The sequence below is a fragment of the Aquarana catesbeiana genome, linkage group LG03 (genome assembly GCF_042186555.1).
Source record: "Aquarana catesbeiana isolate 2022-GZ linkage group LG03, ASM4218655v1, whole genome shotgun sequence".
Classification (NCBI taxonomy): Eukaryota; Metazoa; Chordata; class Amphibia; order Anura; family Ranidae; genus Aquarana; species Aquarana catesbeiana.
The window spans coordinates 280478921-280501967 of record NC_133326.1 but is presented as its reverse complement, the minus strand read 5'-3'; the positions used below and the strand labels follow the sequence as shown (position 1 = coordinate 280501967).

At 42.5% G+C, this 23047-nt stretch overlaps 1 protein-coding gene across 1 annotated transcript in view; it reads right to left on the bottom strand.

The window, feature by feature from the left end:
- Positions 1-23047, bottom strand: part of FGD6 (FYVE, RhoGEF and PH domain containing 6) — a 154778-nt gene that overhangs the window by 113105 nt on the left and 18626 nt on the right. Inside the window, exon 2 of the mRNA XM_073620164.1 lies at positions 282-2445. Within this exon, the coding sequence (XP_073476265.1) occupies positions 282-2445 (2164 nt within the window). The remainder of the gene's footprint in view (positions 1-281; positions 2446-23047) is intronic.

The following is a 23047-nucleotide window of genomic DNA, read 5'->3' as shown; positions in this document are numbered from 1 at the left end:
TCAACTACTGCAGTAAAAATAATGTGCATCTAGTACCAACAGGGATTTAGGAGTAGTTTTTGTTAAGAGCAAGACCAAATTGAAGCAACTTTACAAGAGATTAAAAATGTTTACTGTGGAGATACAATGTCCAAGGCAAAAATAGAATCAGTTTGACGTGAGCAACAATATTGCATTTATGATATCTGGACTAAAATGAACAACTACCTGCATATCTAATCAAATAAAACACATACGGATACTAGAATCAGATAAAAGGAAGAATTAAGAGTGGCACCTACCTGTGGTTACCCTGCAAGCCCGTTAAAGAATGAACAGATTCAATTGGGTCTTCGACCTCATAGATAGTTGCATCACATTCATTTATATCTGAAACTACAGTGAATGGCAGATTTTCATATTCTGGGATTTCTTCATAGTGACATATATTTTCATACTGTGGTATATCAGGCTCTGGCATCTCTGTTGAAGATGCCACCTGTGTTCTCTGTAGTGATACCAAACTGTCATCCAAAGACTTTGAGGTGGGATTATTTACAGTACTGAAGTCATTCTTGTTTTTCTGTTTTTTCTTAGACAGTGGACTGAAGGAATCAGCGGAATGTGCTTTTGATGGTTTTACCTTCCTCTCTAAAGTTGGAGATGCAGAGTGTCCAGTACAGGAAAAGATATCAGAGGTGCCGCTGTCTCCCGACAAACTGCCACGGGATAAGAATTTTTGAAAGTCATTTTTTATTACACAAACTGACAGTTTCAAGTTGAGGAACTTCTTTAATGCATTTTTTTTAGGACTTTCGTTTGTTTGGTTTTCTATTCTATTCATATCCACAGCAGACAAAGACTTAGCTCTGGGCTTGGTGAGTGGATTGGTACGGTCATTACTTAAAGAGGTTTTGAGTGATTCTGGGCTTCCAAGAAAAGGTAATATTGGGTGCTCCAACTTCCACAATGGTTTTTCCGAAGTCTGTGATTGATTTTGGAAAGTCCCTTCATGTCCCAAAGTAGCATAAGAGCTGCTGTCATTGAAACTGTGAAGTTTTTCCTCAGAAGCAGCCTTCTTGAGCAGTCCAGCTGCAGGTAGGCTGAATCGTTGAGGCTTTTTTGGAGCAACTCTTGGTGAACTTGCAGCTGGTGTAATGGGAGCAAGGTGCTTTTCCATGGCAGCATTCCTAACAGGCAGCTGCTGTTCATAAATAAGTTTCAATTGTTTAGGTAAGCTCATTGACAAGGAGCTGCACCTTTTAAAATTGCTATCTTCCTCAGCCACAGATTTCATTTCAGTTTCATTTTCAACACCAGTTGGACTTAGTTCTGTACTTGAATGACCAACATTAGATTCACAATTTTGAATATCCTGATCCTTTGGATCTAAAATGTTAGGTATAATGTATTCATCATTAGAATGTCCAACTTCATTCTGTCCTTGCTGATAGTTTGTTGGTGAACTATCGCCGAATGTTCCATGATCACCGTTGTTTTCTGCAATGCCATCCACACAATCTTGTCTCACAAGACACTGTGTTCGCAACCTCCTTGGTTTTGGAACTGGAAGAGACTTATGCGGAGGTGGAGCTCGTGGTAAACATTTGGACCTTCCACTGTGTTCTGTTGAGAAAGGCCTTTTGTCAAGTGGTACACCATTGCATTCTTTCACATGATCAATAGTTTCATGCTCTGGATCAGATGGAACAACATCCTGAGAGGGAGCAATAACAGGCTCTTTGACTAATGAATTTAGTTTTTTTGTGTTACTAGTAAGTTTATCCAAATTTGAAAAAGCTATCTCACATTCGCTCGATTCAGTCGAACTTGCAATAACATTGTGACCTGTTGTCCTAATGCATTTTTCAGAGTTCTCTTGCTTGTAGGTGTGTCCATTGGCAAAGAGATTATGAGTTATAACATCTTTAACCTTGTCTTCTAAAATGCTGGCCCTCAGAATGACTTGGTTTGCTTTAGCTAACGTGTCCTGTTGAGTGCAAGTTTTCCATCTTGTTCTTACACAAGGAACTGGCTGCCCACACATTTTCTTATTTTCTAAGTTTTCCAGCTGTTCTATTACCTTTTGGGCTTTCTGAAAAGAATCTCCATTGCCAAGCTTGTGATTGCAGTCAAAACTGCAGGAACAAGGTGAAATTATATACGTTACATTTGAGCTTTCGTTGTGGTCTAACGTTTCATGCTTATAATCAAGCTTTTCAGATTGTGCACCTTTGTATTCATCATTGTTAATACCATTTGATTTAATGTCACTTGGTCCCCGCTCTTCAGAGACAGATGGACTTTGAAGGACCTTTGGCTTTGGAGCTATTGTTGGCTTTAATTTCTTTGAAGCTGGTGACACTTTGGCCTGAACTACATCTGGCTTGGGAGCAACTGGTGGTGGGCTAGGTTTCTGAATGGATACATGTTTCGGCTTTGGAGCAATTGGAGGCTTCTTGATATCTGTTAATAAATTAAAAATACATAAAAAATCTTTAGTCTTAATTTTATAATAAATGTAATTGTTTTAACTGTAACAAAGATGTACTGCATAAATATAGCACCATAAAAGCAGAGAAGTCATTTAAAAGGATCACTAAAGCTATTTTTTTTTAAATAACAAACATGTTATACTTACCTCCACTGTGCAGCTCGTTCAGCTCGTTTTGCACAGAGTGGCCCCGAACCTGGTTTTCTGTGGTCCCTCGGCGGCTGTCTCGGCTCCCCCCCGCGAGGACTCAACACTTTCATGCAAGCTCCCTCGCATGGTGTTGAGTGCTTGCGGGCGCGCTCCCGTGATACAGCCGGCGGCCATAGCCGCTCACTGTATCACTAGGCCCCACCCCCGGCCCGCCACGCCATTGGATGTGATTGGCAGCAGCGCGAGCCAATGGCTGCGCTGCTTTCAATCCATCCACTCTAGCCAATCAACGGCCAGGCTGAGCAGCGAAGAGGATGTCGGGAGCAAGCGTGGGAATTTCAAGGGGTCAGGTAAGTAAGACGGGGGGAGGCGGTATTGGATCGGGGTGGGCTGCAGCGAGTGGCAGCTCAAGCTTCCGAATGTGCGAGCAGACCCAGAAGAAAGCCGCAATGTACAGGTACACGATTGTGCCTGTATGAGCTGGCCAGCAGCAGTAAATGTACTGCGGCGGGTCGGAAAGCAGTTAATATGCTTAGACATGTTAATATCTTCTCATCTGATGTCCACTGTACTTGCAGCACTGTGCTGACAGGCTGAAGTACAGCACAAACTGTATAAGTAAAGAAAAAAAAAGTACACTGCAAATGTATTGTCTAAACATTCATTTGTAAGTATTATTAGAAAACATTTTTATAAACTTTTACACTGCAAAGGCTTTAAACAGATTTACAATAACAGCGGATATGTGGAAAGGATGTGACTCAAAATATCCCTTGCTACTCAAGGAATGGATAACCATTCCCCCTAGGCAATACTTCTAAATAAGATTTTCTAAAATTTACTACACTAATGACTGTGCAGCTTCTACTATAAAATGATAGGAAAGATCAGTGCTGACGGACAATATACAGAATATAAACAGAAGGATATAGAAGTTTAACTGACCATTAACTAAATATAGCTGGGAAAGGGGAAAAAAAGTTTGGCCATTATGGGTCAGACAGCTAGAACACCAACAGTCCCTTCAATTAAATAAAATGGGATGAATCATTTCCAAATATCCCCAATTAGAATTCAGAGATCAGCCTCATTTCACTGCTTACTCTATGGGGCATGCTAATGGAGGAAAAATCTGTTATCTAAATGGAGAAAATGTCTCTCTACCAAATATATACAAGAATGTAAAATAAATATGGAAAAAATAGTGGTGAACAGCGCACTCTTTATACATTAAAGTGCAAAAGTGCAATAATATGAACAACCACTGGGTGTCCCCAGTGAGTGATATAGCAATGATACTATGCAAACAATTGTAAAGTGCAAATAGTGAACATAGAAATTTCCACCTAATGTTCAGGTAGATAGCAAATTAGTGCAATGGGTGTGGTCAAGACACCCACAACGGAACATAGGTGGAGCGCACAATGGCGTCCCCTTATCCACTTGAACCTTTTTATATTGTACACTTGTTTAAGTGTTTTTAACGCTTATTTTAATAAAACACCAACATTCTTCACCATGGGAGATTGTTCCTTTTTTAATTCTTGATCCTGGTGTCCAGAGATTAGGTGGGTGTCCTTTCCTTTGATGATCGATTGGAGGCTCCATTGCCGGGTACTGTGACGGATTAAGGGAATATCTCGCTCCTTATGCTGTATATGACTAATGGAATCATTTGATGAATTTTCTTGGACTTTATTTAAACACATATTTTTTGAACATTGTACTAAAAAAAAGGGACTGTTTTAGCTGCAAAAGTGTTTGTTTTCCATTCCATCCAGTCCTGAGTTTTCCAGGAGGACCTCACGTGGAACAGTCAGGTGAATGGCATAACAGTTGAGGAATACAGTAGTGTAATCTCCCCACCCAAGTCCCAGGAAAGGACAGTGAAAGAGCAGTAGAAGACTAAGGTTATCCCTCTGGTCTCTCTTCCTGTAAGCATGTCTCTGTAAACACATCTGCAAATAGCATATCTAATTGACTCCCTATCCCGCCCCCCTCTTGCAGTCTAACTGCTGCTATATAGGAGATTGGAAGAGGCAGACATCAATTCAAGTTTAGGTAAACACACTAGCTGCATTAAAGTGGTTCTAAAGGCTGAAGTGCATTCTCCTTCTGAGTGCAGCTACTTACAGTACCTGAGCTCAATCTCGATCCATCGCTGTGCACAAGAGCAGTGGCTCTCTCTGCTCTCTCCCTCCTTATAGACTCAGAGACAGCAGCAGGGGCCACTGGCTCCCGCTGCTGTCAATCACAGCCAGTGAGGAGGGAGCAAGGGGGGTGGGGCAAGCTCTATATCAATGGACACACAGAGCATGGCTCAGGAGCGAGCCCGCATGAGTGCCCCCATAGTAAGTGGCTTGCTATTTTAGGCACTCGCCGGGGGGGGGGGGGGGGCAGTCAGGAGCGCTGGTGGGGGACCTGAGAAGAGGAGGACCAGGGCTGCTGTATGCAAAACCATTGCACAGAGCAGGTAAGTATGACATGTTTGTTATGAAAACACATTTTATACATACATACTATGTGTAATAAATATATATATATACACATACACACACAAACACATATATACATACACACACAGGATAGATAGATAGATTTACAATAACTTTAAAGCTGAAGTTTAGGTATGGACTGGAAGCTGGAAATCATAGTAGTAGGCAATGCTACTACAGCGATTTAAATTAGTCCCAAGTAAACACAAAAGGTGGCTTGCATGGCAAAGGGGTTACCCAGAGAACACTTTGCATTTTGCATTAGACAAGGTGGAGAGGCCAGGTAGGACACATGTATTACCTACAAGCTGGTCCAATGTGACTATGCAAATTACCTAGTCTTCAACTTTAAAATAGACATTTAACAATGTATTACTGAATACAGAGCTGCATTAGGTTCTGTATTTATGTCTGCCTGAAGTTCAGCTTAAAAAATTCCTGCCAGTTAATTTCCCCTCATGTGACCTGCACTGAGGGACTATACATTAATGAAATTACAGGCATGTGAGAGTAATACTAGCAAACCACAAACACAGGGATCCTTGTGCGGAGACGTTGCCCATAACATGCAACATCACCGACAAAGTGAGCAGGGCCAGAAGGACACAACAAAGCAAAGAATTGTCAAACACGGAAAGAGCATGTTCCTATAGTGACATGATAACCAAGCCATTCCACTTCCACATCGTCAATATAACCAGATATAACAAAATTTACATTGTCTAGAGCCAACATTCTACTCTTCCCTTCTGGTACTCCTGGAGTGCCTTGAAATTCTGAGCCACCATTGGACCTGTCATTTGAGAATAAAGTTTGTTATTAGCTAGGTACCGTAGTTCATTTGGTAGTTGCCATTACTCTGAACCAGGCTCATGGAATTCAGAGAATATTAACAGATGTTGGCACTACCAGAGGTGGGAAACATTGTGCCAGCTGTGGACATGTAGAACAGCGTAAACTTTAGTTTCTGTATACCAGAAGTACTAAGGTGCCACCAATGATCTGCCTGAGGCTTTTCATGCACGTGCAGAATCCCAGATTTTTAATGCACTTATCAAGCAACTAGCCTTCCTTGTCTTTTCACAGAGTAAAACTAAGGCTGGCCATACACGGTTCGAATCTCAGCTGGTTCAGCATGAACCGGCCAAGTTTCGAACCATTAATGGGCAGGCTGAGTGTACCAAGTTGATCGATCAACTTAGAGTCAACCAGCCTGCTGTATTCTCTTATGATTATTGCTAGCTGCTATAGCCTCTAGCAATAATCATGGTCTTCTCCAAACAGAGATGGCTTCTCCTGTCCTCCCCCGCCTCCACGCCAGAAGCAGATAATGGCTCGGCAGGAGGGATTTCCCCGTTAGCACTTTCTGTGTTGATGGGGGGAAATCAATCAAATTTCTTTTCATTTCTGCAACCAAATTTGCACTGTGTATGGCTGGCCTAAGTATCTGTACAAAAGAAACAAAGGGCGCACCGACCTAGTGCATTATCCTAAGATCAAATTTTCTTAAAGTAAAATGTGGTACGTATCATACTCGCAGAGTGTAAAAACACCAAAGCTCATAGTGAAAAATACTTCCATTCGTATGAAGATCCAACAGGCTGGCGCATTTCGAGGATGACCCTCTTCCTCAGAACCACTGAGGAAGAGGGTCATCCTCGAAATGCGCCAGCCTGTTGGATCTTCATACGAATGGAAGTATTTTTCACTATGAGCTTTGGTGTTTTTACACTCTGCGAGTATGATACGTACCACATTTTACTTTAAGAAAATTTGATCTTAGGATAATGCACTAGGTCGGTACACCCTTTGTTTCTTTTGTGCAGTTGCAGTGTTCCAGACTTCCCCAGTCTTAGAGGGCAGCAAGACCTGGTTTATCCAAATAGAAACAAGATGACGATGTAGCCTTTATCGTTAGAGCCGGAATTCTCCCAAGCACAGGAGACATTGTGTTTGCGGCCTAAGTATCCACAGCTCTCCCACCCAGGAGGAGTAGATGTGAACAGGGTCTACATGGCCAACATAAGCATCTGCACTCATTTTGCCTGCTCTGTAGAATAGACCAATGTCCACGCTACACTTTACCCAGTGCTTGACTAGGACTAAAACAATCTTGATACATACAGTGGGGAAAAAAAAGTATTTAGTCAGCCACCAATTGTGCAAGTTCTCCCACTTAAAAAGATGAGAGGCCTGTAATACGTGACAAAATACTTATTTTTCACCATAATTTCAAATAAATTCTTTCAAAAATCAGACAGACAATGTGATTGTCTGGATTTGTTTCCACATCTTGTCTCTCATAGTTGAGGTATACCTATGATGACAATTACAGGCCTCTCTCATCTTTTTAAGTGGGAGAACTTGCACAATTGGTGGCTGACTAAATACTTTTTTGCCCCACTGCAGTTGCTTATATTTGTACTTGTGATGAAACTTTGTTTAGACTCATTGAGCATACTATTACCAGAACTGCCAAATTTGGTAAACACAGGTTAAATATCAGCCAGTTCAACACAAACCGTCCGACATGCCGAAAAAACATCTGCCGATCGGCATCTGATCAGCGCTCTCAGCCAACGGTTGCAAGCACTGACTGGTGTGTTCTGGCGGTGGGGGCCCCTGTCAGAACACAATAGCTTTAGTGGGGAGATCAGTGTACTAACATCAGATAGTTAGTACAGCGCGCTCCTCAGTTTTTTCGTTTAGCCCGCTGGGTTAAATGAAGAAAACCAAAAACAACAATAGTGTGTACTAGGCATACGCCAAAGTAACCCAAAGAAACACAGAAGCTCTTGACTTGATCCACAAATGTTCTAAAAAAGAAAGCTTGCATGTCAGTCTGGTTTAATTTGACTTGATTTTGGCACTCACGAGCAGAAAACCTCACTAGACACCTGGGCTTCTGCTCTTGGGATCTGTGCGCATAGTCACTTTATATAATGATTCTCAGTGTTCCCACCCCACAGCAGATGTTAGCATATTAGTAATTCTAATGACACTGCAGTCAGCACCCCCTAAACTTAATTACAGAGAACTGTCCTGTGTTGTCTTCTCAGTTTGTTAAACACTTTCTACAGCCTATACATTATACTTGTTAAAATTGTGATCGCTGCATCACGTATTACAAGATGAATTTTATAGTTTTGCTGATTTTTTTTTTTTTTTACAGCATTTCATATCTAAAAACATGTAAATAACTTGCTTTAAAAATGTAACCTTTATCTGGAAACTAATCAGATCTGCAATCCAGACACATTTCACTGGTATTTTGCAATCATATGCTTGCAAAATACACATAAGAAGCAAGTGCCCAAGGAGCAATAAAGAAACCATGGCAATACATAATAATTACCGTACTTTGCATTCGTCATCAGAAATGCCTTATTTACCGCCAGCTAAAAGCTACTGTGGTATTCCAGTAAGAATATGTCAAGCACCAGAGTAGCCTTACCATTGCTGACTACTACAGACCGGAATTAATACAATCCATACAGTTCATGTACATTACGCAACCTAGTAGTATGTGATATCAATATAATGTACAGTATATTGTTTTACGCCATTTTTTTTTTAAAGAAAAACTTCTAAAGGATTGTGGGTTTTTAACGGATGTATTATATTTTATTATTTCTATGAAATCTTTATGTAATAAACATTTAATACAGAATGCAGAGACGGCTCATTCTCACAGTCAGATAAAAAAGGCCAAAAGATGTTTCTTTTAAGACTGTCACTCTTTTTTTTTTTTTTGAAAATACTTTTTATTAGTTTTGAAAGACTCTCACTCTTTAAAAGGTGATCTACAGTGGGGAGAATTATTATTTAATCCCCTGCAGATTTTGTAAATTTGCCCACTTGCAAAGAAATGAAGGGTCTAAAATTGTTATCATAGGTGTATTTTAAATGACAGAGACAGAATATCAACCAGAAATCCATAAAAAACACACGATACAAATGCTATAAATTAAGTTGCTGTTCAGTAAGTAAAATAAGTATTTGATCCCCAAGCAAAACATAAAGTACTTGGTGGAGAAACCCTTGTTGGCAAGAAAGACGTTTCTTGTAGTTGGTTACCAGGTTTGCACACATCTAAAGGAGGGGTTTTTATCTTTACAGATCTTCTCTAAATCCTTAAAGGGTACGTTCACCTTTACAGAAAAATCTGTAAGGTGAACTTACACAGGACCCCATCCTCAGCCCAGTCCCGCTAACCTAGACCGCGGCGATCTCCCGTTCTGAGCCCCAGTATAGTGGCGTCAGGGGTCTGGGGCTTAGAAATTTGCGCAGCTGGATCTCCAAAACATACCCCGTCAGGAGGGACATTTCGGAGCATTCTAATTGGTCGGCACCATCACATGGGCGGCGCCTACCAATTGGAACCCACGAAGCCCATCCTGTCAGCGGGGAAGAAGACACGTGAATGCAGAGGGGATTTCTAAGCCCCGGACATGCAGCTATACCAGGGCTCAGAATGGGAAATCGCCATGCAACAGGTCAGCGGGACTGGGGGGGGTGAGGAGGGCGTCCTGTGTAAGTTCACCTTACAGATTTTTCTGTAAAGGTGAACTTACACTTTAGGCTCGGTTCACACTGGAACCAGCTGTGGATCACACAGGAGCTCTGTGCGTCCCTGTTCCCTGTTTCAGGGACGAATCAGGGCCTAAGCTATGCCTGAATTTGGCCCTGAAACGGAGCCAAAGACACACAGCGTTTCTGTGCAGTGCGCTCCGCAGCCGCAACGGAGATATGTGAATCGGCTCCATAGAGAGCCAGTCACATTCTCCTGCTATGTGAATTGGATGCGGGGAAACCCGCATCTAATTCGCATAGGTGTGAACCCGGCCTTAAGGTTTCTTGGCTGTCGCTTGGCTACTCAAGCTCCCTACATATATTTTCTAAAGGATTAAGGTCTGGAGACTGGCTAGGCCACTCCGTGACCTTAATGTTCTTCTAGTGCAGTGGTTCCCAACTCCTGTTCTCCCACTAACAGGTCAGATTTTAAGTATTACCTTGGGGAGATGCAGACTAGAATACTGCAATCACTGAGCAACAAATGATGTAACCTGTGATGTATTTCAGTTATCTTGCAAAACTGGCCTGTTAGTGGGTCCTGAGGACAGGTAGTTGAGAACCACCGTTCTAAAGCCACTCCTTTGTTGCCTTGGTGGTGTGTTTTGGGTTATTGTCATGCTGGAAGACTCATCCACGATATTGAAACTGAAAGTAAAAAGAAAAGCCCATATTTTGGGTTGTCCCCAAAAGAGTAATATAGGGGAAATCCTCCAATGAGGACACTAGTTCTGGTGACCTGAAGAAATTCCCTTCATTTGCAGGCATTTCCTCTCACTTTCTGTTTGGCTATGGGACAGGAAGTGAAAGAAAATATCCGCAAATGGACACAGGTGGTCAAAAACAAAATATGACAGGGGTTATACCCTGCCCTTACTGTATCCAAAGTGAAAAAAAATACGTTTTGTCTATAGTTCTACTTTAACCCCTGCCTCGCCGGAAGATTACAGTGGCGGAGGGGGTGGCACAGATTAAGATTTCCACTGAAACGAGAAGAATCAACACAAGGTCCCTTGTGCTGATTTTTATGGGGGGGGGGGGCGCTTTAAGTACGCCTGTGTAAACGAGGCCTACGTTAGCCTATTCAAATTACTAAGCCATCCTGATGTAACGCATGTTAACGCTCAAGCATTAATGCACTGCAACGGTATGAATCCAGCCTTAAATTCTGCACAGAACTGTTTTTGTCAGTGGAACAGGTAAAGAATAGGCAGGTTAACAATTAAAAAAGGAATCTAGAGCTGCAACCTATAAAATATAAAAATCTTTACATGCAATCTTTCTTTAAAAATGAAAATATATGCATACATACACATATACATACATTTCCTAAACATACTTTATCTTAGGCCAACAAAACTAAATGGCAAACAGATGATATCCAGATGGCATGGATCAGTGGTGGAGATACACCACTGATCGCTCAAGACTTCCGCACATATAGGCCAAGAGATTTGTAGCATAATTCTAGCACAGGGATTACTCAAACATCAAATTCCTCTCACTTTTCAGCAATGGCTTCTATTAACTTTACTCTTCCCGATGTACTTAAGGCTATACAGACTTTATCAATTAACCCTCTTCACATTGCTAATACTATGTCTGTCACATGCCATACATTCTTTCAATTCTTTGCATTAAAACAATTACAAGTAAATGTAAATTTGCTAGCCTTGAATCAGCAGAAGCATGTAAATGTTACCAGAAAAAAAGTTTTGCTATGTTTTCTCTTTTTTAGATATCCTTATGCCCCGTACACACGGTCGGATTTTCCAACGGAAAATGTGTGATAGGACCTGGTTGTCGGAAATTCTGACCGTGTGTGGACTCCATCACACATTTTCCATCGGATTTTCTGACACACAAAGTTTGAGAGCAGGCTATAAAATTTTCCGACAACAAAATCCGTTGTCGGAATTTCCGACCGTGTGTACACAAATCCGACCCACAAAGTGCCACACATGCTCAGAATAAATAAAGAGATGAAAGCTATTGGCTACTGCCCCGTATATAGTCCTGACGTACATGTTTTACGTCACCGCGTTCAGAACGATCGGATTTTCCGACAACTTTGTGTGACCGTGTGTATGCAAGACAAGTTTGAGCCAACATCCGTCAGAACAAAATCCTAGGATTTTGTTGTCGGAATGTCCGATCGTGTGTATGGGGCATTAGAGGTTATCATTTTCCTTGGTACATTGAAGGTTATATAAAGCATGCTAAAATTTCATACTGGCTTGGATTATGGAAGAAAAGTATGTAAAACTACAATGCTGCACAGGAGCCTACCTCAAAGGAACGTTACCGAATAATATCTATAACAGAAAATTTCCACTGCCAAAAAAGAAACACTTGAATTGGTCCCAGAACTTGCCATGATTTGTGCCATAGACATGCCCCCTTAAAGTGGCATTAAAAGAGACGTAAGTTTTTTTTTGTTTTTTTTGCAGAATCATACTTACAGCGCCTTAAAAAAAAGTATTCATACCCAACACAAAGTCACACATAATTGTGAAGTGGAAGGGAAATGATGAATGGTTTTCAACATTTTTTTTTTTTACAAATAAATATCTGAAAAGCGTGGTGTGCATTTGTCTTCAGCCACATTTACTCTGATAACTCTAACTAAAATCTATTGGAACCAATTGTCTTCAGAAGTCACCTAATTAGTAAATAGGGTCCACCTGTGTGTAATTTAATCTCAGTATAATACAGCTGTTCTGTGAAGCCCTCAGAGGTTTGTTAGAAAATCTTAGTGAACAAACAGCATCATAAAAGCAAAGGAACACACCAGACAGGTCAGGGATAAAGTTGTGGAGAAGTTTAAAGCAGGGTTAGGTTATAAAAAAATATCCCAAGCTTGGAACATCTCACGGAGCACTGTTCAATCCATCATCCAAAAATGAAAACAAAGAGTATGGCACAACTGCAAACACACCAAGACATGGCCGTCCACCTAAACTGGCAGGCCGGGCAAGGAGTGCAATAATCAGAGAAGCAGCCAAGAGGTCCATGGTAGCTCTGGAGGAGCTGCAGAGATCCACAGCTCAGGTGGGAGAATCTGTCCACAGGACAACTATTAGTCGTACACTCCACAAATCTGGCCTTTATGAAAGAGTGGCAAGAAGAAGCCCATTGTTGAAAGAAAGCATAAGAATTCCTGTTTGCCGTTTGTGAGAAGCCATGTGGGGGGGGGGGGGGGGGGGGGCGACAGCAAACATGTGAAAGAAGGTGCTCTGGTCAGATAAGACCAAAATTAAACTTTTTGGCCTAAAAGCAAAATGCTATGTGTGACGGAAAACTAACACTGCACATCACCCTGAACACGCCATCCCCACCGTGAAACATGATGGTGGCAGCATCATGTTGTTGGGATGCTTTTTCTTTAGCAGGGACAAGGAAGCTGATCAGAGTTGATGGGAAGATGGATGGAGCCAAATACAGGGCAATCTTAAAAGAAATTCTGTTAAGAGTCTGCAAAATACTTGAGACTGGGGCGGAGGTTCACCTCCCAGCAGGACAACGACCCTAAATATACAGCCAGAGCTACAATGGAATGGTTTAGATCAAAGCATATTCATGTGTTAGAATGGCCCAGTCAAAGTCCAGACCTAAATCTAATTGAGAATCTGTGGCAAGACTTGAACATTGCTGTTCGCAGACGCTCTCCATCCAATCTGACAGAGCTTGAGCTATTTTGCAAAGAATGGGCAAAAGCTGGTATAGACATACCCAAAAAGACTTGCAACTGTAATTGCGGCAAAAGGTGGCTCTACAAAAGTGTTGACTCGGGGGGCTGAATACAAATGCACGCCACACTTTTCACATATTTATTTGCATAAAATTTTGTAAAACCATTTATCGTCTTCCTTCCAATTCACAATTATGTGCCACTTTGTGTTGGTCTATCACATAAAATCCCAATAAAATACATTTACGTTTTTGGTTGTATCGTGACAAAATTTGGAAGATTTCAAGGAGGTATGAATACTTTTTCAAGGCACTGTACCTAGGTGGATGTGGCATCGGTCCGATGCTGCATCTGTCCACTGCCAAGTCAGAGCTCCCTGTATATAGAGCTTGTGACTGTCAGTCACCGTTGTCTGCTCTGCACCCCCATTCGCTCACTAGAGCACTGGGCTGTAGAGGGGGCGGAAGAGGCTGGCTAAGGCTTTTGGCAGCTACCTGCCAGGTGCCAGTCCAGGCATGTGGGCGGATTCCGACTTCATTGTCACGATCTTACCCAAGCCCGAACCTGCTCTGCAATGTCAGCCAAAAGCAAGCTTCAGCCCGCTGTCTGTGGAAAAAGGGTCACAGGAGTGCAGAACGAACTGCAATCTTGTAATCCACAGGAGAAGTATAGCCAAAAGAGCTTTGGCTGTACTTGTCCTTTAACCACTTGCTGCCCGCCCACCGTCATATGATGGCGGGACGGTGCAGCTGTTAGCCTGGGCCGCCGTCATGTGACGGCGCTGCCTTCCAGGATCCCTAGGGGGCGCGCGCGTGCCCGGCGGCCGCGATGTCCGCTGGGCACCTGCGATTGCCCAGTAACCGAGCAGGACCGTGGATCTGTGTGTGTGTAAACACACAGATCCACATCCTGTCAGATGGGAGGAGACCGATGGTGTGTTCCTTGTACAGAGGAACACTGATCGGTCTCCTCCCCTTGTGAATCCCCTCCCCCCCACAGTTAGAATCACTCCTCAGGAACACATTTAACCCTACAGCGCTCCCTCCTGGTTAACCCCTTCATTGCCAGTCACATTTATACAGTAATCAATGCATTTTTATAGCACGGATCGCTGTATAAATGTGAATGGTCCCAAAAATGTGTCAAAATTGTCCGATGTGTCCGCCGCAATATTGCAGTCATGATAAAAATCGCAGATCGCCGCCATTACTAGTAAAAAAAAAAATAATAAAAATGCTATAAATCTATCCCCTTATTTTGTAGACGCTATAACTTTTGCGCAAACCAATAAATATATGCTTACTGCGATATTTTTTACCAAAAATATGTAGAGGAATATGTATCGGCCTAAACTGAGGAACAAATTTGTTTAAAAAAATAAAAATTGGATATTTATTATAGCAAAAAGTAAAAAATATAGTGTTTCTTTCAAACTCGTCACTCTTGTTTTGTTTATAGCGCAAGACATAAAAACCGCAGGGGTGATCAAATACCACCAAAAGAAAGCTCTATTAGTGGGGAAAAAAATGATAAAAATTTCATTTGGGTACAGTGTTATATGACCGCGCAATTGTTATTCAAAATGGGACAGCGCTGAAAGCTGAAAATTGGCTTGGGCAGGAAGGGGGTGAAAATGCCCTGTATGGAAGTGGTTAAAGACTAACTTTAAACTTTTCCTTACAGAAAAGCTTATAGTAAGTCTTACCTGTAGGTACTGTGAATAACTCATGACCTTGCCCTATTTAGGAGATACCGTATTTACATCTGTTCCAGCTGATGACATCACTGGCTCATGTGCAGTGTACACTACATTAATGGCACATTGAGTGTGCCATGATTGCAGAGAGCGCCGCAATAGTGACTCCTGTGCACTTGAACGGGAGTGATGTCATTGCGTCCTGGCCTTTTAAATGGCCAGAGAGTACAAACCCAGGAGGAAGACCGGGAGAAGATGGAAGCACCTGAATCTGTGACAGCTAAGTGCTGGAGGGCTTTGCTTGAAAGGCAAGTTTGACTTAATTCCGCGCATGCTAGCACATTATGGCAAATCACTGCAGGGGCCCATTTAAAAAAAAAATTTAAAAAAAAACATGAAAAAAAAAAACAAAAAAGAAGGAGCTTATATAGTTTACTACTGCTTTATGCTGTCCATGGCTACCTACAATTTGGCCATACTTGAGACCAATATTAAAATAATTACAGAAAAAATGTGGTCACTACAGGACATTGAATCAACATGTTTTTGCTATAGCCAGCTTTAAAATTAGCATGCAGCACTCTTCTTATAGGTGTGGGTGGGTATGCTATAACTAGGCACATGGCAGGGCCTTCTGCTGGCAAATAACCAGTACTACATGATGCAGATGAGACTGATTAATTATGAGAGCCAATGGCTTTAAGAGCCAAGCCGGCGATGGGATGGAGGTCTACAAGTGGGCATTTCTAGACTGGAAGTCGTTCAGGCTGGAAGTTTGGCACTTCTTAGGATAAGTGTTGCCCCTTCTTAGTGAACTACAGGGGGACTTGACAGTGTTCAGGCAAATGAGTACTATCGGTACACGAGAGGACTGTCTACTGCTGTGCAATAGATATGGTAAGGCTGAAGTTTAGCTTTAAAATATAACCCAGGTGGGGAAGGTTGTGGCCAGTGCCTAACCCCATGCATACCGATACCTGGACCCACAACAACCACCACCTTATCTTATAGAACCTCACCATCTAGGCGGCAGGTGAACCACATCCACAACGTTGGCGTGGACCCAGTGGAGCTGTTTATCACAACATAAAACTTGTTCATACCATAAATAAATCTGTCTCCTGTTCTAAACGTGTTCTACATTTCTGGTGTATTTTAATAGAGAACCATCGTACCTGTGTGGGCTGCTATCTAATGGCTTGCTAATGATTTGGGCAGACAGAACACAGCCCTGCCGTGTAGGTGTAAAGAATTTTCCGCAAAGACAGAAGGAAAAGAAAATGAAGTGTTCTGAAAATGTCATAGCTGTAAGATCGATTGTTCAAAGCTGTGCTAAATATAGAAATTTAGATATATTCTGAGCGATAAACAAGCCCGATTGGTTAGTTTTTCAAACCTATAGCACTAACTGACTCGCAAAGGTTTTTTTTTTTGTTTTTTTTTTAGAGGTTATATTGTAACAAGAAAACATACATTTTTCTCAGGCCAGTATAGTGGTAAATAACAGTTTGAGCCACTTGATGGGTCTTTAGAGCATCGATCACTCGATCATTTCAACAACTTGTCTACAGGCCCTGGACAGAAATTACAGTTTTTAGATATACTCACAATAGCTTGCTTAACAGTTCCTGGAAAAACGAACAACTTGCAGGCAGACCTCTATCCCTGCTCCTATGATTCACAACTAATAAACCACCCCACTTGTTGGCACCAATGGAACTAACTGAGAAGCTCAGGGGACAGTTATCCACTATGTTGCCAATGGCCCACACACTAGATTTTATTAAAGGAAAATTACTCGGCAAAGCCCTAATATGTTCTAAAAGAGCTAGCCCACCTTATGAAATGACTAGCCCTGTGCTGACGCCTGCACTGCAGCTTGAGAGCAGCTGAACTACGGGCATAGAAACTTATTTAAAACAGAAGTAAAGCCAAAGCTTGTTTGGCTATACTTCTCCTGTGGATCACAGGAGTGCAGTTTGTTCTGCACTCCTGTGATCCGTTTTCAGCAGACAGTGGACTAAAGCCCGCTGTCAGCTGACGTCACAGAGCTGGTCCAGGCTCAGGCGAGATCACGACAATGAAGTCGGGATCCGCCCACATGACTGGACCAACACAGGCTCAGCCTCTCAGCGAGCCACTGAGAGCCTGAGCCAGCCGCTTCCGCCCCCTCCACAGCCCAGCGCTCCAGTGAGTTTGTGGGGGGGGGGGGGGGCGGAGGGCAGAGCAGTAGGCGGTGACTGACAGTCACAAGCTCTCTGCTCAGGGAACCAAGCGATCAGTGGTGTTTGATCACTTGGTTCTCAGCCTTAGACCCCTTTCACTCTGAGGTGCTTCTAAACTACCGGTAAAACACTAAGGGGGTTATTTACGAAAGGCAAATCCACTTTGCACTGCAAGTGCACTTTTAAGTGCACTTGGAAGTGCAGTCGCTCTAAATCTGATGGGTAGAACTGAAATGAGTGGAAGCTCTGCTGTATTTATCAACCAATCATGTGCAAGCTGTATGCATCCAATCATGTGCAAATGCTGTTTATTTTCCTTGCATGTCCCCCTCAGATCTACAGCGACTGCACTTCCAAGTGCACTTTCAGTGCAAAGTGGATTTTCCTTTAGTAAACAACCCCCTAAGTGCTTTTGGTGTTTTCAGGCGCAACCCCCCCCCCCCCCCCCCCAATAATTTTTATTGAAGAGTTTTACAAATAACAAAGATCAAAAGCACATAAGAAGGGCTATAGACTGTCACTTTTCAGGTGCTTTTTTTTAGCTCTCCAAACATCCTCTAAAGATGCTGCTTTCAGGAGTTTTTTCACCTCCCCGCCAGCGCACCCGCCCCAGTGTGAAAGCATTCATTGATTTTAATGGGAAGCAGTTGAGCTTTTCAAGTGCTTTTTTTAATGCAAAAGCGCTTGAAAAACTCCTCAGTGTGAAAGGGGTCTAAGATCCTGCGGGGGAAAGATGCAGCATCGCACCAATGCTGCATCCACCTGCAAATATGATTATAAAATTAAAAAAAAACTCCCATACTTCTGTTAAATATAAGGCCCCTTTTACACATGCTGTCCGTTTGTCCGTTTTTGATCCATCCCTTCGGCTCATGGATCTGCAGCTGACCAAAATCTCTGAGGAATGTTTCCAACACCTTGTTGAATCTATGCCATGAAGAATTAGGCCCCTTTCACACGGGACGGATCCGTGTTGATCCGCCCCGTGTTTATCCGCTGCTCAGCGGGGATCGCTCCGCTTTCCCCAGCTGAGCAGGCAGATGACAGGGCGGGACCCGCACACTGTGCAGGGACCGCCCTGTCAGATCTCCGCTCTCCCCTATGGGGGATCGGAGGAACACGGACCGTCTGTTCGTGTTCCTCCGATCCGCTCTGCAGACGGATAGAAAAATAGGATTTCCTTCCGTCCGCAGAATCGGACGAGAGCGGAGGCGGACAACATCGGGTGTCAGCGGATGTACATCCGCTGACACCCGCTATCCCATAGGGATGCATGTATGTCCGTATTTCATCCAAAAACGGATGGATGAAATATGGACATACGGTCCGCACGTGTGAAAGGGGCCTTAGGGCAGTTCTGAAGGCAAAAGGGGGTCCAACCCGGTACTAGCAAGGTGTACCTAACAAAGTGGCCGGTGAGTGTATGTTCTATCAAAAACATTTTGTAACTTATTATTTTGGAAAATGTACTTAGTGCAACCATCTGAACAAACAGGATTACAGTTGCAAAGTACCCTCAAACTGTAGCATCAAAAGGCACCAACGTACAGTACATATCAAATAAGCCATTTTGTAGTTTAAAGTTATTAAAAATTATTTTTCGGTTTCAATCTTCAGCTTCTTTTTAAAAAAAACATCTAAAAAATTCATATGTTTCTTTCTTGTAATACGACCCCTTTCATACTGAGGCGTTTTTCAGGCGCTTTTGGGCTAAAAATAGCAAAGGTAAAGCCCCTACAAAACAGTCGCTCCCCCGCAGTCGCAGTGTGAAAGCCTGAGTGCTTTCACATTGCGGCGATGCACTTGCAGGACATTAAAAAAACTCCTGCAAGCAGCATCTTTAGAGTGGTAAGGGATATACACCGCTCCTCCACTGCTCCTGCCCATTGAAATGAATGGGCAGCACCACCACAACGGCACTTTGCGGGTGGTTTTAACCCTTTTTTTCGGCCGCTAATGGGGGTTAAAAGTGACCCGCTGGCGGACGAAAACCTCTGCAAAAACTACGATAAAGCGGGGCTTTACAACCGATGCCTCGGTATGCAAGCACCTTCAGGCTAATTATAGCCGGTTTGTCTTTTTGGAGCATGGTTTTAAAAACGCTGCACAGAGATACAACTTATATTATATTACAGTCATCCCCTACAAAAGTTTCATTTTTAGTGACATGGTCAAAAAAGCCCCATTTACTTCTGAAGAGATGCAGACATTTCAGCTTTTCTCAAGAGGGAACGGCAGTTTATTTAGAACAGAAAGAAATGAATCTGCAAATAAATACTGCTTAAGGCCCGGTTCACACTAGTGCGCTGCCAGACATCGCATGTGATTCGCACCACATTGCTGTTCACATCACATGCGAGGTCTGTGCGATGCGATTTCAGCCATACAAACTGTATACTGAAATTGCATTTCATTCGCACCAAAATGGTGCAGGACCCTTATTTTGGCTCGCTCTGGAATCGGATCGCATGGGTGTTCACACTTATGCGATCCGATTCTTGCACCATTTGACAGTTCGCACTGCGATCTGCGAACTGATCTGGGGGTGTCGTTAAGTTTACATTGACACCCGCAGCGGTTCTCAGATCTCAGTGTGAACCACTGTGCGATTCAGGTGGGAACCCGCACTGGATTCGCAGGGTTCTCACATCGCACTAGTGTGAATCGTCACTAAATCCTTGCAATGCATATATTACCTAGCGGACTTTTTTTTCAACAAGTTTTACTTTAAGGCTAGGTTCCCACTGCTGCGATGCGGGAACGCTGCGAATCTACTGCGGGTTCCCGCATCGCATGTCTCCCGGCGGCAGTTCACACTACCCTATGCAAACTGCTGGGAGTGTCAGTTAAAAGTTAACGATACCCCCAAATCAGTTCGCATATCGCAGTGCGATCTGGAAACTCGGACAGGAATCGATTCTGCTGCGGACCAAAAAAAGGGTCCTGTACGAGTTTGGTCCCAATGCAAATGCAAATTCAGCCATACTATCTGTATGGCTGAAATCACATCGCACAGAGATCAGATGTGATTTGCACTGCAGTGCGGTGCGAATCACATCCGATCTCGTACAACGCAGCAGTAGGAACCTAGCCTTAAACCTGTAGTCCTTCCGATAATACAAATGAAGAATCAGTGAACTAGTGTCCTTGATCATTGTCCATACTATACAGGTCTACTGCACCTATATTATGACCTTGCCTATGACACCTATTTTTGTCTTCATTTCCACTATGCTCTTTCATGGCAGACTGTCAAATTAAGATGTGGGTGGATTTAAACTAAAATAAGGTTAGCTCCCAGCTGTCAATGTTTTGCACTAAGCAGCAGGTGTGTGGACTGGTTTCTAATAAGGCAGACAAATGTCTCACCAGAAACCAAAATATACAGGCCCAAAATATACAGAAAAGCTTCAAACAATTATGGTGTAGGCCTAGCTTCAAAAAAATATATACTTACTTGTTCCTTAAAGCGATTCTAAAGCCTTTATGTTTTTTTCACCCTAATGCAGTCTATGCATTAAGGTGAAAAACCTTCTGTGCTGCAGAATTCCCCCCCCACCCCCCACCTTTGTTCTTACCTGAGCCTGATCCAATCCAGCAACGTGCATGAGAGCCCTCAGCAGATTGATAGCAGCGGGTGCTGTCAATAAAATGCTTTGCCATTGGAGCAGGGGGTAGGGCTGAGCCGCCCCCGCTCAGCGTCAATAAATGCAGGCAGGGCAGCTCAGGAGCGAGCACGCATGGGTGCACTTGCCAAAAAGGAGTTGTCGGTAGCGCCGACGGTAGACCCCAGAAAAAGAGGATGGAAACTGAGCAAAACCATTGTAGCAGGTAAGTATAACATGTTTGTTATTTAAAAAAATAAATAAAAAATGAAGCTTTAGCTACTTGCCGACCCACTCACGGTAATTATACTGCAAACGGTCAGCAGCTGCAGGTACCGGGGTGTACCCCTATGACATGTTCACTGGCACACAACCCCTGGGGAGCACAGCAGTGTGAACCCATGACTGCTGTGTCCGGTGAACACAGTGGATCACGGTGATCGGTACCCGGCCACTATGAGAGGCCGGGGTATCACGTGATCGATACGATTAGCCCGTTAAAGTAGAACAGTACTGAATAGCAAAGAATGCCCAGGTTAGGAAGGGGGTAAAAACCTTCTGGTGGTCAAGTGGTTACAAAAAATTCTATGGGAAGAATATATCCATATGGTGCAAATTGGATACGTTTTGTTTGCAAAAATATTAAACTGAATTTAAAACTATATAAATAGAAAATTACTATGCTGCGCAATCTCCTAACATTAGTTCCATCAAATACTTTTAAAGTGCCTACTTTACAATGATGAGAAAAATAATAATAATAATAATAATTTGTTGGAACTAATGTTAGGAGATAGCGCAGCATAATCATTTTCTATTTATATTGTTTTCACACGACTTTATCTGACCCGATTAGTGCTAGCAACTGTCGATCATTATTACTCATCGATTATATTTTGTTTTTATATATTTTGTCACTTTTAAAATAGGTAGCTCGCAAGATCCTCATAGTTTGAATTTAAAATTAAAAACTACAGGCAAGTATAAAACATTTACTACAGTTATGCATTCAGTTACGGTAACATCAGAACCAAAAGGCATAAACTGAAGGCAATACAGAGGGTTTAACAGCCGGGCCATGAGGTCATCATAGGGCCAAAGCCTAATTGCTACACCCACTTATTCACACTGGTAACTTCGTATTTCACACTGTAGAGAATAAAGAAATGCTTGTATGATTTTTTTTTTCCTATAAAGTACAAAGCCAATAGTAGAAAGAAAGAAAGAAATACAAAGAAGAAAAAGTCTATCCTGGATCAAAGAACAACAGAAAATCAATTATCACCGACAAAGACCAGCAGTTTTATATTACAAGAATGCAGGCTGACTATATTTATTACTATTTCCAAAAGAAAATCCTATTTTTTCTGGTTTTTATTCTAAAAACCTTTTCCCTCTGACATTGTTACCTAGCCAGTAATCTTAATTAATAATACAGGTAGTACAGATGACGAACAAGGTAACATACTGCAAGCTAGAACAAAAATAACTGGGAGCAAGCCTGCACTGGTCTACAATGACTCACAACAAAGGAGCTCTGTACAAACAATTTAGCACAGGAAATTACACTTTTAGGCAGCATATTTGTAAATCTATGCGGGCCTAATCTCAGTGTTTGCATCAAATGGGTAAAAAACACAACTACATTTTACAAGCTTATGTTAAAAAAAAAATTCTCTGTCACTTTAGAAGAACTTTGCTATTTGTAAGAACACTTTGCACTAGAAAAATATGATTTACAAAGTTTCTAATTTTTTCACTTACCTCGGAAGGCATCCTTCCCACACACATTGGAAACCACCTACCATGGATTACCAAGCTGTTTATTATGAAATCATGTAAAACCCCATAAACTGGCTCATGATGACCCCATGGATAGCTTAGGATAGGTTACCCTTGTGGGCAATAGCAAACGTTTCTGTTAAGTGGTGGTCATTATTGCCCTGCCTGCTGGGTTTGTGCCTGGGGTCCGATGCATATCTGTTCAGGTGCAATTCACGTTGAAATTTTTGCCTGAATTCGCACCGGAACTGGACCCAAACACAGGTCCCTTTTTCAATCCGGACTGTAGCCGCCCCGGACATGTGTGAACTAGCTCCACTGAGAGCCGGTCACACTCGCATGTCATGCAAATTGGATG